Source organism: Jatropha curcas, chromosome 3 (assembly GCF_041381405.1).
Source record: "Jatropha curcas cultivar XTBG-Jc1 chromosome 3, XTBG_Jcur_1.0, whole genome shotgun sequence".
In the NCBI taxonomy this organism is placed as follows: Eukaryota; Viridiplantae; Streptophyta; class Magnoliopsida; order Malpighiales; family Euphorbiaceae; genus Jatropha; species Jatropha curcas.
Window position 1 is genome coordinate 4,789,703 of NC_143153.1, and position 14,742 is coordinate 4,804,444.

General features: G+C 32.8%; 1 protein-coding gene, 1 non-coding gene and 1 pseudogene across 2 annotated transcripts; 2 read left to right on the forward strand and 1 right to left on the reverse strand.

Moving 5' to 3' along the window:
* The first annotated feature begins 1,058 nt into the window (after positions 1-1,058).
* Positions 1,059-1,598, forward strand: LOC110010633 (uncharacterized). Its single transcript, XM_020683647.2, has one exon. It carries the CDS (start codon positions 1,059-1,061, stop codon positions 1,596-1,598), a length of 540 nt encoding a protein of 179 aa, XP_020539306.1.
* Positions 1,599-12,422: 10,824 nt separating this feature from the next.
* LOC119370959 (U5 spliceosomal RNA) lies at positions 12,423-12,537 on the forward strand. Its single transcript, XR_005178513.1, has one exon. It is a non-coding gene; the product is annotated as a U5 spliceosomal RNA (small nuclear RNA).
* Positions 12,538-14,078: 1,541 nt separating this feature from the next.
* LOC119370958 (U2 spliceosomal RNA) lies at positions 14,079-14,254 on the reverse strand (annotated as a pseudogene).
* Positions 14,255-14,742: the final 488 nt, after the last annotated feature.

Sequence of the window (14,742 nt, forward strand, 5' to 3'; positions counted from 1 at the left end):
TAGTAAAACCAAGTCAGGCAGATCATACAATAACCACAACGATGAGTTTAGAAGATCCGGAGGAGCATGCACTGGATAATCCATTGGAAAAACGTTTCGTTTCGGTAGAGAAACGCTTTGAATCGGTGAAAAATGGAATTATCGTTTTAGCTTCGATGTGTGCAGCTTTTAGCTTTGCAGCTGTAGTGAGTCCTCCGGGTGGTCTCTGGCAAGATTGGCCTCCTAGTAACATTACGAATATTGCTCAAACATCAAAAATAGAAAACTTCATAAACTCCTTCTTTTTAAACCCAACTCCAAAAAAGATTCATTATTTTAAAACTCCACATTTAAATTTCTCTTCTCCAGATCTTTACAATCCTGGTAAGGCTATGAATATTGCCTTAGCTTCACATGATTTTATTCAGTTTCTCTACTCTGATGCTCTTTGCTTCACTTCTTCATTACTGACTATTGTTCTAATCATTGTAATCCTTCCCTTCGTCATTTCAGAAGTTTGCTTATTTATTTCATGACATTGGTTATTATTGGGTCTTCTATATATCTCTACTATTGTGTTGTGGCTCTTATTGCTAATGAACAATTTGCTGGATGGGTCTTCAAGACTATTGTCAAACAATTTTTTACTTTCGTCTTATCGGTACTAATTTTTATGATTATTCCATGCGTGTTACTATCTTGTTGTTGCTTGATGTGTTCTTCCGGCGACACATAAGTCTAGTGATTTAAGGGTGTTGCTTGTAAGAATTGAGGAATAAGAGCTTTTATGATATGATGGTTGAAAAAATCATTGTGTTTTCAGTTGTAATTAATGATTTGGTAATTTCACATCAATGGAAGAAAACATATATAATTTCATCGAATCGACGTGCATGCCGGCCTCTATTCATTTCATTTTCTCCGTTGAACATTTCTTACTATCATTTCTTCAAAACGAGGTACTGAACTTAAAAAAATAATTATCTTTAATTTCCATTAAATTTCCATTGATGTGAGCTTCTAGCTCATGATTGATATATAAATCCTACACTGGAGAATTTGCAAAAGCAAAAAATAACATGGATCAAAGACTCTACATAGCTGTATGCAATGGAGATGTAGGAGCTGTATTAGAATTACTAAAACAAAATCCTCTTCTTCTCCATAACGATATCGATACACCAGACAATCCATTACACATAGTTAGGCATGCAGATTTTGCTAAAGTGGTTACGGATCGAAACACTAAATTAGCAGAAGAAAGAAATCACCAAGGATTTAGTCCAGTTCATTTGGCTTCAGCAAAAGGGTACTCACAGATTGTGACAGATTTGCTTAATATTGATAGCAAACTCTGTGTTCTTAAAAATGGTAACGGAAGGACTCCTCTCCACTGTGCTGAAATAAGAGGAAGGCAAGTTGCTATAGAACAATTACTGTCATGTTGCCCGCAGGCAGCTAGGGAGCTCACTCATAAAGAGGAAACTGTGCTTCACCTTGCTGTCAAAAATAATCAGTCTGACGCTGTCAAATCTTTGCTTCGCTTCTTACACATAACAATCTTATTGATGATCTTGTCAATTGTGTCGATCAAGATGGAAACACAATATTGCACCTAGCTACGGCAAGGAAACAAGTGCAGGTGAGAACATAATCACCTTATTATTTAAGGAGAAAAATATGATAACTGATTATAATGTTCTAAAAAACCAACTTTAAATTTAAATGAATACAAATAGTCTAGGCATGACATGATCCCTTTTTTAAAGAGCTAATATAAAAGAAAATTTCATAAATAAAATAGTATAATGAAAAGTTAGATTGTGAACTTAACAAGACAGATAAATTTTCAATAAACTAGTTACTTATAATAATGAATATAAAAAAAAATTAAATTACTAAATCTAACGAAAAAAAAGGTTATTGTACCGAATTTCAAAAAATAAAGATTATCGATTTATAAAATATATGCTATACAAAAAAGTGTACATTTATCTAAAAAATTAAAAATAAGAAAATTAACCAAACACCGAAATAAACAAATCAAATACATGATAATTATTCGTGCTTCTTTCATGGGTCTCATAAGGAAAATATTGGGAAAATTCATGGGTCTCAATTTACATCCTTCTCTCCAATATATTTATCGTACTTTATTTCTTTGATAAGTTACAATTGAGTCATAGCACTTGCATCAAATAATTTAAAAATAATTAAAAAATTGTTGTACGTTTAGAAAGATAAATTTTGATAAAATACAAATTTGTCACACTCAGTCTTATTTATATGAATAAATTATTAATGTTTGATTAAAAAATTAAATCATTGTTTTTCATGAATAAACAAATAAATCTCAACTAATTATTGAAGCTTCCTAGAAAAAATTTGTCTTGATGATAGATATAAACACGGGAATTTAAAGATTCATTTCAATTTTTTCTGATACACATTTTCTTTAAAACAATAATACTACTGATCCATATCAACTTTTAGCTAGAAAACAAAAATCATCTTTCATTTCTATGAAATTTCCATTGATGTGAGCTTTTCTAGCTCATGGTAGATATATAAATACTAAAGAATTTGGATTGTCAAGAACAACATGGATCAAAGACTCTACACAGCTTCATGCAATGGAGATATAGGAGCTTTATGTGAATTGCTAGAACAAGATCCTCTTATTCTCCACGACGACATACTTACACCATCAGACACTGCACTGCACATAGCAACAAAACTGGGGCATGCAGATTTTGCTAAAATGGTTATGAATCGAAACCCAGAATTGGCAACAGAATTAAATCACAAAGGATTTAGCCCAATTCATTTGGCTGCAACAAAAGGGTACTCACAAATCGTAGCAGATTTGCTTAATATTAATAGCAAACTCTGCTTTCTCAAAGATTGGGACGGAAGGACTCCTCTCCATTGTGCTGCGATAAAAGGAAGGCAAGTTGTTATGGAACAATTACTATCATGTTGCCGTAAGGCAGCTAAGGAGCTCACTCATAAAGAGGAAACTGTGCTTCACCTTGCTGTCAAAAGTAATCAGTGTGAGGTTGTCAAATCTTTGCTTTCGCTTCTTACACATAACAATCTTGTTGATGATCTTGTGAATTGTGTGGATCAAGATGGAAACACGATATTGCACCTGGCTACCGAAAGGAAACAAGTGCAGGTAAAAACATAATTTAACTGGTTAAAAGAAACCAACTTTAGTTTATTTGATTATCATTTGTCTTTTAATTGGTTTTATTTGTTTTCTGTTTGAAGCACAGATTATAAAAATTTTGTTAACAGAGACAAAGGTGAATGTCACTGCTGAAAATGCAAATGGGGAAACGGCACTTAAAATTACAAAATTAAGCACGTCAGAAGGCGATGACAGGATCATTAAGAAAATGCTTTATGAAGTCCAAGAAAGAAAGTCTCCTGAAGAGCAAATTGTAGTGGTCGATTCCCTTCAAAGTCGAGCAGAGCTTGCAAAAAACACAACAATGAAAGTAGAGAACCTAGAAGAGGACGCGATAACCACAACAGTGAACTCAGAAAACCCATCAGAAATACTAACAAGATTAGAGAGACGTTTTGAGTCAGTGAAAAATGGAATTATCATTTTAGCTTCAATGTGTGCAGCTTTTAGCTTTGCAGCTGTAGTGAGTCCTCCTGGTGGTTTTTGGCAAGATTGGCCTTCAATTAATATTACGAATATTACTCAAATAGCAAAAACAGAAAATTTAACCAACTCAATGTTTTTCAACCCACTTCATACATGGCCAAAAAAGATTCAATTTTTAAAACCCCATTTAGATTTATCTTCTCCAAATCTTTACAATCCTGGTAAGGCTATGAACATTGCTTTAGCTTCATATGATTTTGTTCGGTTTCTATACTCTGATGCTCTTTGCTTCACTTCTTCATTAGTGACTATTGTTCTGATCATTATAACTCCCGCTCTTGGTCATTTCAGAAGTACGCTTATTTCTTTCATGACATTGATTATTGTTGGGTCTTCTATGTATCTTTACTATTGTGTTCTGGCTCTTATCGCTAATGAACAATTTGCTGGATGGGCCTTCAAGGTGTTTGGCACACAGTTTTTCTGTTTATTGTTTTGGACAATTTGTTCTTTGATTACATTCTATTTGTATAAGGGAGTTCTTAATTTACTGCGCATCATCGTGAAACGTTGTTTAAGATTGATGCTTTTATTCTAGTTATTAATAAAAAGAAGCTGTTGGGGACATACTTGTAACAATTAAGGAATAAGAGCCTTTGAGATATGTGGATTTGCCTTCACATTTCACATTTGCATGAATAGTAGGAGAATTAATTCAGTAATAGATTTCAGCCATGTTCTTTTTTTTTTTTTAACTGAACACCTTCTGTCAAATAACAGAAAAAGTTATAAAAGTTTCAAAACTTCGTCCGAATGTAAAAACTATTTAACATGATATGAATAGTAACTCTCATCTTTCAATAAAATTCACTAAATTAATGATAATTTTTTTACGGCGAAATGATTTAAATGAAATATAATTCTTATTTTTTAATTCACTGATTTTTTTTTCATTTTTTATTTTAATGTATCCAAACACTTCAGCAATTTTGTATTATAAACCAATGTTTGATCTTAATGGTCTTTTCATGTTGAAACGATTACATCTAACGCTTGAACTTTCAATCTAATTCCATAAAATGTAAAATAAAAGATGGGCAAATTCATGGGTTTCTATTGTTAAGAAACCAACATCGACTAAATAGTAAATTTAAAAAGGCATATAAAGGTGGCAAATTAACTAATTAATTAATTAGCACTAATGTTTTAGCATTGGTTGGCCCAAGTTTAAGTAAGTTCATATTATATGTTTTCACCTCATAGATTCTAGCATTTCACTTGGTTCACCTCTACCCTTTCAACTTCTAATATCTATATCCTCTCTCCAATATATTTAACTCATATATACTTTTTTATATAAAAAAAAACCCATCATCCCTTCAACTTCTAATATCTATATCCTCTCTCCAATGTATTTAACTTATATATACTTTTTTATATAAAAAGACCCATCATCCCTTCAACTTCTAATATCTATATCCTCTCTCCAATATATTTAACTTATATATACTTTTTTATATAAAAAAACCCAGCAAAGTGCGATTAATTGGTGTTTTTACCCTTACGCTCTAATGCATTTATTTTATATTTTTTAATAATTATTATTGAGTCAAAAGACTTAACAATTTAAAAAGGATAAAAATAATTTTCATTTGAACAAATAAAATTTGTATGATGAAGATAAATTTCACTAAGATGCATACTCAGTCTTGTTTTTATGAATAGATTTATAGGTGCTTGTTTAAAGAATTATTGTTTTTTCATAAAAAACAAATGATCAACTTCATCTAATGAACTTCCTATTTCTTTCGTATTTGATTTAGAAATTCGCAAGAAAGTGACATGGTCTGCCTTCGATAAATCATCTCGACTTAAATACTGATTATCATTAATAATTTGGATTCATAATCATAATGAGTTAAGACTTATCTTTTTCGTTGTATATCATTCATCACTCTTTTTATATTTTTAATTTATAATCTCAGACTTGTCATAATGAGTTAGACTTGTAAAATTCCAATTTATAATCTCACATATTCTGTTATTGAAAGTAAAATTCTAAACGGGTTCAAATACTTAATTTATAATCGGGTTCGAATAGTGCATAATCCATCGGAAAAACGTTTCCTTTCGGTGGAGAAATGCTTTGAATCGGTGAAAAATGGAATTATCGTTTTAGCTTCGACGTGTGCAGCTTTTAGCTTTGCAGCCGTAGTTAGTCCTCCCGGTCGTCTCTGGCAAGATTGGCCTTCTAGTAACATTACGAATATTGCTCAAACATCAAAAATAGAAAACTTCATAAACTCCTTTTTAAACCCTGCCCCAAAAAAGATTCATTATTTTGAAACTCCACATTTAAATTTCTCTTCTCCAGATCTTTACAATCCTGGTAAGGCTATGAATATTGCCTTAGCTTCACATGATTTTATTCAGTTTCTCTACTCTGATGCTCTTTGCTTCACTTCTTCATTACTGACTATTGTTCTAATCATTGTAATCCTTCCCTTCGTCATTTCAGAAGTTTGCTTATTTATTTCATGACATTGGTTATTATTGGGTCTTCTATATATCTCTACTATTGTGTTGTGGCTCTTATTGCTAATGAACAATTTGCTGGATGGGTCTTCAAGACTATTGTCAAACAATTTTTTACTTTCGTCTTATCGGTACTAATTTTTATGATTATTCCATGCGTGTTACTATCTTGTTGTTGCTTGATGTGTTCTTCCGGCGACACATAAGTCTAGTGATTTAAGGGTGTTGCTTGTAAGAATTGAGGAATAAGAGCTTTTATGATATGATGGTTGAAAAAATCATTGTGTTTTCAGTTGTAATTAATGATTTGGTAATTTCACATCAATGGAAGAAAACATATATAATTTCATCGAATCGACGTGCATGCCGGCCTCTATTCATTTCATTTTCTCCGTTGAACATTTCTTACTATCATTCAAGGGTATCTTGTTGTGACAGGATGTTACTATCTTGTTCTAATCATTTTAACTCAATTCATGTTACTATCTTGTTGTGACAGGATGTGTATTTCATGCGACACTTAAGTCTAGTGATTTAAGGGTCTTGCTTGTAAGAATTGAGGAATAACAGCTTTTTAGATATCATGGTTTAAAAAATCATTGTATTTTCAGTTGTTGTAATTAATGATTTGGTAATTTCACATCAATGGAAGTAAACATTTATCATTTCATCGAAACGACGTGCATGCCGGCCTCAATTCAATTGGTATTTGTTTATGGATGTACACAAGAATTAAAACTCACGAGAAAGTGACGTGCATGCCGGCCTCAATTGATTTCATTTTCTCCGTTGAACATTTCTTATTATCATTTCTTCAAAACCAGTTACTGAACTTAAAAAAATAATTATCTGTAATTTCCACGAAATTTCCATTGATGTGAGCTTCTAGCTCATGATTGATATATAAATCCTATACTAGAGAATTTGCAAAAGCAAAAAATAACATGGATCAAAGACTCTACAGAGCTGCATGCGAAGGAGATTTAGAAGCTGTATTAGAATTACTAGAACAAGATCCTCTTCTTCTCCATAATGATATCGATACACCAGACAATCCATTACACATAGCAACGAAACTCGGGCGTGCAGAATTTGCTAAAGTGGTTATGAATCGAAACAACAAATTAGCAGAAGAAAGAAATCACCAAGAATTTAGTCCAATTCATTTGGCTTCACCAAAAGGGGACTCACAGATTGTGACAGATTTGCTTAATATTGATAGCAAACTGACAGTGATTTTTGCAAGCGTACGAAATCGCAACAAGTAATATAGAGTGAAAGAGTGTCGTATCCACAGGGATTGTATATCAAGTGCCAAAATTATGTTAACCTATTATCATTTAAACGACAATAAGAAAGATTTATTATAAGAAAAGTAAATTCTAAAGTAAAATAAAAAGAAATCAAGCAACAATATTTAGATGAAAAGAAATCAATGATTTAAAACTACTAGGGATTTTAATTTCACTTAATTCTTATCCAATTTATTTTTTTAGTTTGTTAATCAATTTTAATTGTTTAAATAGGGAAAACAACCCTAAAATCACTAACAAGTTCTCCCGATGCATTATTAGCTATTCTAATCCGGTCTAATTACCTATCTTCTAATAGCGCAATCAAACATGAATTAAATCATTAAGTTTTATGGTTTGTTTTGTGAATTCATAACCTAAGGTCATTAACTTATGAAAACCCCTCATGAGTCAAACCATATAGCTTCCGCATTAAGTTATTATTCTCATGTAATTTATTACTTTTTTTCATATCAAAAACCCTTCTTCCGATAGTGATTAATGAAATAAATTAATCCAGGGGAGAAACTCTGTCTGGAAGCATTAAGTTTAATAATAAATTATATCATGAACAAGGAAAAGTAAATCGAATATTATAAATTGGAATCGAATTAAGCTATATCAAATCTCTAGTATGAGAGTTTAGTTCGACATAGTAATTAAATAAAACTCAATAATGCTTGGATAAAATTTCATAATCAATAATGAATAATGAAAAGAAAAACAACATTAAGAGTTTAGAAATAAAAACTAGACAACAACTATGTGGATGTCTTCCTTGAATCTTGACACAAATCTTGGATGCTTGAAATCTTTGAGAAAGAGAGAACTATCTAGAAAAATACTAGAACTCGAGATATATCTATACAATGAATGGTTCCTCTCTTTATATAAACTTCTTAGAGAGAATCTGACTCCGTTTAGGAAACAGAATCCTTATTAAGTATGAAATCTTTTTTAGAGATCATAAACTGATTAGACTTAAGATTTCTTCTTAGTTAGGACTCTTCTCTCTTCCCAAATAGATTTAGATCTTATTTTGCACGTTTAGGAACATGAGCTGGGTCCATGTGAGTTAAAAAGACTGGCTTGCGTTTTTATTCAAGACAGCTTCGCCTTAATAGCACGGGAGTGCCATCTAGCACGGGTTGGGCGTGCTAGAGTCTGGATCTCTGAATGCTTCAGCACGGGCCGTGCTATGCAACACGCTCAGAGGAGTTTCTGTGGCACGGGAGTGCGCCATAGCACGGGCAGGGCGTGCTAGGCTCTGACTTTCTAAGATAGATTGCATCACTGGCGTGCTAGGTAAACACGCCCTGAGGTTCTTTTAGGCACGGGCATATCAGATAGCATGGGTTGGTCGTGCTAGCGTCTGACTCTCCACTTGATTTCTCTTGAGTTTAGCACGGGCGTGTTAAGGTGCACGGACTGGGCGTGCTCGAGCCTGAGTGTTTTGCTTTTTAATGCTCTTTTCTGTGCTAAAATCCTGCAAATTTCTTTAAGATCAAGTGGATTATGATTCAAGGAAGCTTTGAACAAAATTATAATAAAAATGAAGTAAAACTTAATTAAAGTGATAAAATTTAATAAAAATTCTAAATAAAACAATACTAAAAATACCGTAAAAATGATACCTATCACAAACTCTGTGTTCTTAAAAGACGGCAACGGAAGGACTCCTCTCCACTGTGCTGCAATAAGAGGATGGCAAGTTGCTATAGAACAATTACTATCATTTGCCCTCAGGCAGCTAGGGAGGTCACTCATAAAGAGGAAACTGTGCTTCACCTTGCTGTCAAAAATAACCAGTCTGAAGCTGTCAAATCTTTGCTTTCGCTTCTTAAACGTAACAATCTTATTGATGATCTTGTTAATTGTGTCGATCAAGATGGAAACACAATATTGCACCTAGCTACTGCAAGGAAACAAGTGCAGGTGAGAACATAATCACCTTATTATTTAGGGGAAAAAATATGATAACTAATTATAATGTTCTAAAAAACCAACTTTAACTTATTTGATTACCATTTATGTGTTTTAATTGGGTTGAATTTGTTTTCTGTTTCAAGCACAGACTATAAAACTTTTGTTAGAAGAGACAAAGGTTAATGGCAATTCCGTGAACGCAAATGGGCATACTGCGTTTAGCATTGCAAAATTGAACACATCAGAAGCTGATGATATGATCATTCAGAAAATGCTTAATGAAGCCCAACAACGAGAGCCTCCTGGAGAGCAAATTGTAGAGGTTGAATCCCCTCAAAATGAAGCAGAGCATGCAATAACCACAATAGAGGACCCAAAAAAGGATGACCCACCAGAAGCACGAAAAAGCAGATTAGAAAAGAGTTTCGACAACGTGAAAAACGGTATTATCATTTTAGCTTCAATGTGTGCAGCTTTTAGCTTTGCAGCTGCAGTGAGTCCTCCTCGTGGTCTTTGACAAGATTGGCCTTCTACTAATAATTTCACAAACACTAATCAAACAACCGAAATAGAAAATTTCATGAACTCAATACTTTTAGACCCAATTAAACACTTTCCAGAAAAAAGTCTAATTTTAAAACTTCCACATTTAAATTTCTCTTCTTCAAATATTTACAATCCTGGTAAGGCTGTGAACATCGCCGTAGCTTCATATGATTTTGTTCTATTTCTCTGTTTTGATGCTCTTTGCTTTTTTTCTTCATTAGTGACTATTGTCCTAATCATCTTAACTCCTTCCTTTAGTCTGATCAGACCTTGGTTTATTTATTTGACGACGCTCATTATCATTGGGTCTTCTATGTTTCTTTACTATTATGTTTTGGTTCTTATTGCTAATGAACAATTTGCTGTGTGGCCCCTCATGATGTTTGCCAGACAGTTTTGTGGCCTCTTGTTTTCTCTAAGTTGTTTGGCAACAATTTTTTTGTTTTCAATGAACGCTTGGAATTATTTGTTCGGTAATGAAAGATAACGTAACATAATCAAAAGCATTTTACGGTGTTACAGTCATGAGATACTTTTGATTATATTAAATTACATTTCATTACAAACATAATATAAGAGTATTGATTATTGTTCGAGAGTATTGTTGAGATCCGTCATGAATTGTTGTCATCAATTTGAAGCTTTGGTCAACTGGAAGATTACTTGTAAGCAATTGAGGAATAAGAGCTTTGGAGATATGATGGATTGTTTTAAAAATCATTGTATTTTATTACTGTGATTGTATTAAAAAAAAAAAGAAAAAAGTGCAAAAATTTATGAAAAGAAAAATAAAAATCTTTAATGAATAGAGTGTCATGGTAGCTTCATAATAATATTTTTTATTTCATAATTATATATATATTATATTATATATATATATATATATATATATATATATATATATATATAGATTGGATACAATGGAAATTTTATCTCAACTGTATCAGGAATTAGTTGTGCAAGAAGCACAATTTTTAGCATATAAGAGACCTTATTACTTTAATCGTAAAAAGAGGACCAACAATCATGCAAGGAAAAATCATATTCTCTTCATAACTTATAAATCAATCCAGGATTCCTAAACTTAACCTATAACCATTACTGGTCCAATTTCAGTTTTATTCATGTTAGTATAATAGCATCCAAAGATTTTTTTAGAGTTATTAGAAAAAAATGAACCTTAAAAGGCAAATTTGTTCCTTGTGGTTCCAAAAATCAATTGAATACAAAAGATTCCTAATTTCATCCGTAACTTTTATTTTTGCTGAATTTTATCTTTGTTTTTTCTTTAAAAGAATAATATCACGTCAATATCAAAGAAATGATAATTATTCTTGCTTCTTTCGTGCAGAATGCCAAATTTCTAATTTACTGGTTTCAAATAAGACAATTCAAAGTTTAGATGAAGTTGATCTACATTCCTTTTTTTTTTTATTTCCTAAAAGCTTTTTGGGATTTTCAAATCTACTTTTTGTCCTATAAACAGATGTTTCGATAACATTTAATGCTTCAACTTTCAATCTAACTTCCATAGGTTTCTATATCATCCTCTCCAATATATTTATTTTAATTACAGTCTGAGGCTGTCAAATCTTTACTTCTTAATCATATCGATCTTGTTGATGATCTTGTAAACTCTGTGGATCAAGATGGGAACATTATATTGCAAGGAAACAAGTAGAGGTGAGAACACAATCACCTTATTATCAGAAAACGCTTTATGAAACCCAACACCGAAGAGATTCAGAGTCTCCTGAAGAGCAAACTGTAGTGGTTGATTCCCCTCAAAATCAAGCAATAACCAGGAGGAGGAACTCAGAAAACCTATCAAAACCACCAACAAGCTTAGAAAACAGTTTTGGGTCAATAAAAATGGTATTATAATTTTAGATTCAAAGTGTGCAGCTTTTAGCTCTGGGGCTGCATTGAGTCCCCCTAGTGGTCTTTGGCAAGATTGGCCTTCTAGTAACTATATTACAAATATTACTCAAACAACAAAAATAGAAAAATTCACCAGCAAAGTGTTTTTTAATATTTCCAAAAAATGTTCACTTTACAAAACAGCCACTGCCACATTCAAATTTCTCTCTTCTCCAAATCTTAATAGTCCTGGTAAGGCTATGAAGATTGCCTTAGCTCCATATGACTGTGCTCGGTTTCTGTACTCTGATTCTCCTTGCTTCATTTCTTCATTAGTGGCAATTGGTCTAATCATCGTAACTCCTGACCACGGTTACTTGAGAACTGTGCTTCTATATTTAATGACATTGTTTATTATTGGCTCTTATTGCTAATAATCAATTTGCTAGATGGGCCTTCAATATGTGTGCCATAACAATTCCTTTATGGGTATCTTGAACTATTGTTGTTAATTAATGTTAAAAAAGGTGGCGAAGAGGAAAAAATAAAAAGGTATACGGAGAAGATGGAAGAGTTAATCTAACAGATCCCACATTGGTTGAAGATAAAAATCCTTGGCATGAACCTTCCCACATACCTAGCTCAAAATTGATAGTTCAATCACGAAGCCATGCGGTAAGCACAGAGCGAACTATTCTTTCGCCTTTTACTAAAGAATACCGTGTACTTGCGGCTTTTTGGTGGCATACGTCTATTTTTGGAGGAGGGGCTGGCTCATTTGATTTCAGCCCCCAACTAAACCTAGTTCCAAGTTTTAATATTCTTCAATATTTTCTCTTTTTGAGCAAGTGAAAAACGGTATTATCGTTTTAGTTTCAATGTGTGCAGTTTTTGGCTTTGCAGCTGTAGTGAGTCCTGGAACCACCAGGATTTCTGTGAAATCTCCATTGACAAAGAATTATGATAGATATATAAACCCTAATACTAATTAAAGAAATTGGAAAAGATAAAAATAACACCGCATGCAATGGAGATATAGGAGCTTTATTAGAATTACTAAAAACAAGATCCTCTTCTTCTCCATAATGACATATTTACACCATCAGACACTGCATTACACATAGCAACAAAACTTTGTGGATCATATCAATGTTGTTGATGATCTTGTAAACTGTGTGGATCAAGATGGAAACACTATATTGCACCTAGCTACTGCAAGGAAACAAGTTCAGGTAAGAACATAATAGAACTTAATTATTTTTGTTTGGCCTGTTTTCTCATGTCCTTTAGAGGTATGACAATTAGTGAGATCTGAACTGTTAGTTTTCATCAATGTGTGACTGCTTGTGACGGTTACCTCTCAGGCTCTCACTGTTTGGCAATGGGATATATAGTAGCCTGTCCTGGTCTCTCCTTGTTGGGCAATGGAGGTTGTACTCTCCATCCATCCCCACCCTGTGGGGATTTTGCATCCTATGCGGGGCGGATCCCTACTTATTGTATAGCTTATGGTTTATTGGCCTCCTAATGAAAAAAGGACTGCAAAAATGACTTGGTTGAGAAGTGAGATTTCAACTCTTGTTGATTAGGGTTAGTCATATTGCCAGAGTACAAAGGAAGTTTTTTTTTTTTTTTTTGTTTTTTCCTTCTCCACCAATCCCATATAATCCTCACCTATCTGGCAGAAAAATAGAAACAAAGGATACAGGTTTAAATTTCTTGTTAATGGCGAGTTGGTTTATGGGTATCTTGAATTATTGTTGGTTATTGATGCTTTCGTTTAATAATATATCCCACATCGATTGACGATGAAAATCCCGTGGTCTGAACCTTCCGACATAGCTAGCTGAAATTGCGGCTCAATCACGAAGCCTTGCGGTAAGAACAAAGCCAACTATTCTTTGGCCTTTTACTAAAGAATCTCATTAGATTTCTGATCATTAAATATATATGTATGTTAATTTATTGATCCCTATTACTAATCATCGTTAGGCCATTTTCAGTCATAGTCACAGCCACCACCTTTAATCATTAACGACTAACCACAGTTTGTTATTTTTTATATTTTTTTTCAATATTCAATAATAATATTTAGAATATGAAATTCCTTATAATTTTAAATGTTTTTATAAATTACACAATAAATTGTAAATTTTAATTTTTTTAACTAAGTTTTAATAATATAACCAAACAAGCAAAAATATTTTGGAAACAAACGAAAATGTAATTTCTAAAGTAAGATTTTAGTTTTTATATTTATTTTAACCTATGCAAAGGATAAAAAGATTAATACAAAAAGCGAGATGAAAATACGCTTTGTCATAGAGTTCGCCAGGCCCAAAAAGTGCAAGGCATGGGCGACGCATGAGAACCCCAAACATCCAGGTTCCAGCTACTATTATGGGCTCTTCCCCTAAAAAAATTAATTTAATATCATATGGGCCAATGGCCCACGTATCAGATACTATACTTTTAGCCAAAAGGCCGAGAAAGGTATGCTCAACTACATTTTTTTTCTCCCTTCTTTTATATCCCAACTTAGCCTATGGGTTTCTGTCGTTTTTCCAATGTGGATGATATAATATAAGAGATGGTTTCAGTCTTCTGCATTTGAATAAGACAAAATAAAATTACTGAGTACATAGGAAAATAGGTATTTTGTGATCTCCGCAGCTTCAACATTCCTATGCTTAGAAAGCAAGGTTGTAACTTGAAGGATTTTGTCTAATCTATGTATACTCTCCTGTGAAATTTCGATTGACGTGATCTTCTATATCTAGACCATAGTAAATATATAAATCTTATGCTGAAGAATTTGGAAAAGCAAAAAATAACATGGATCAAAGACTCTACATTGCTTCTTGCAATGGGGACGTAAGAGCTTTACAAGAATTACTAAAACAAGATCCTCTTCTTCTTCATAATGACATTCTTACACCATCTGACACTGCACTGCACATAGCAATAAAACTTGGGCATTTAGAC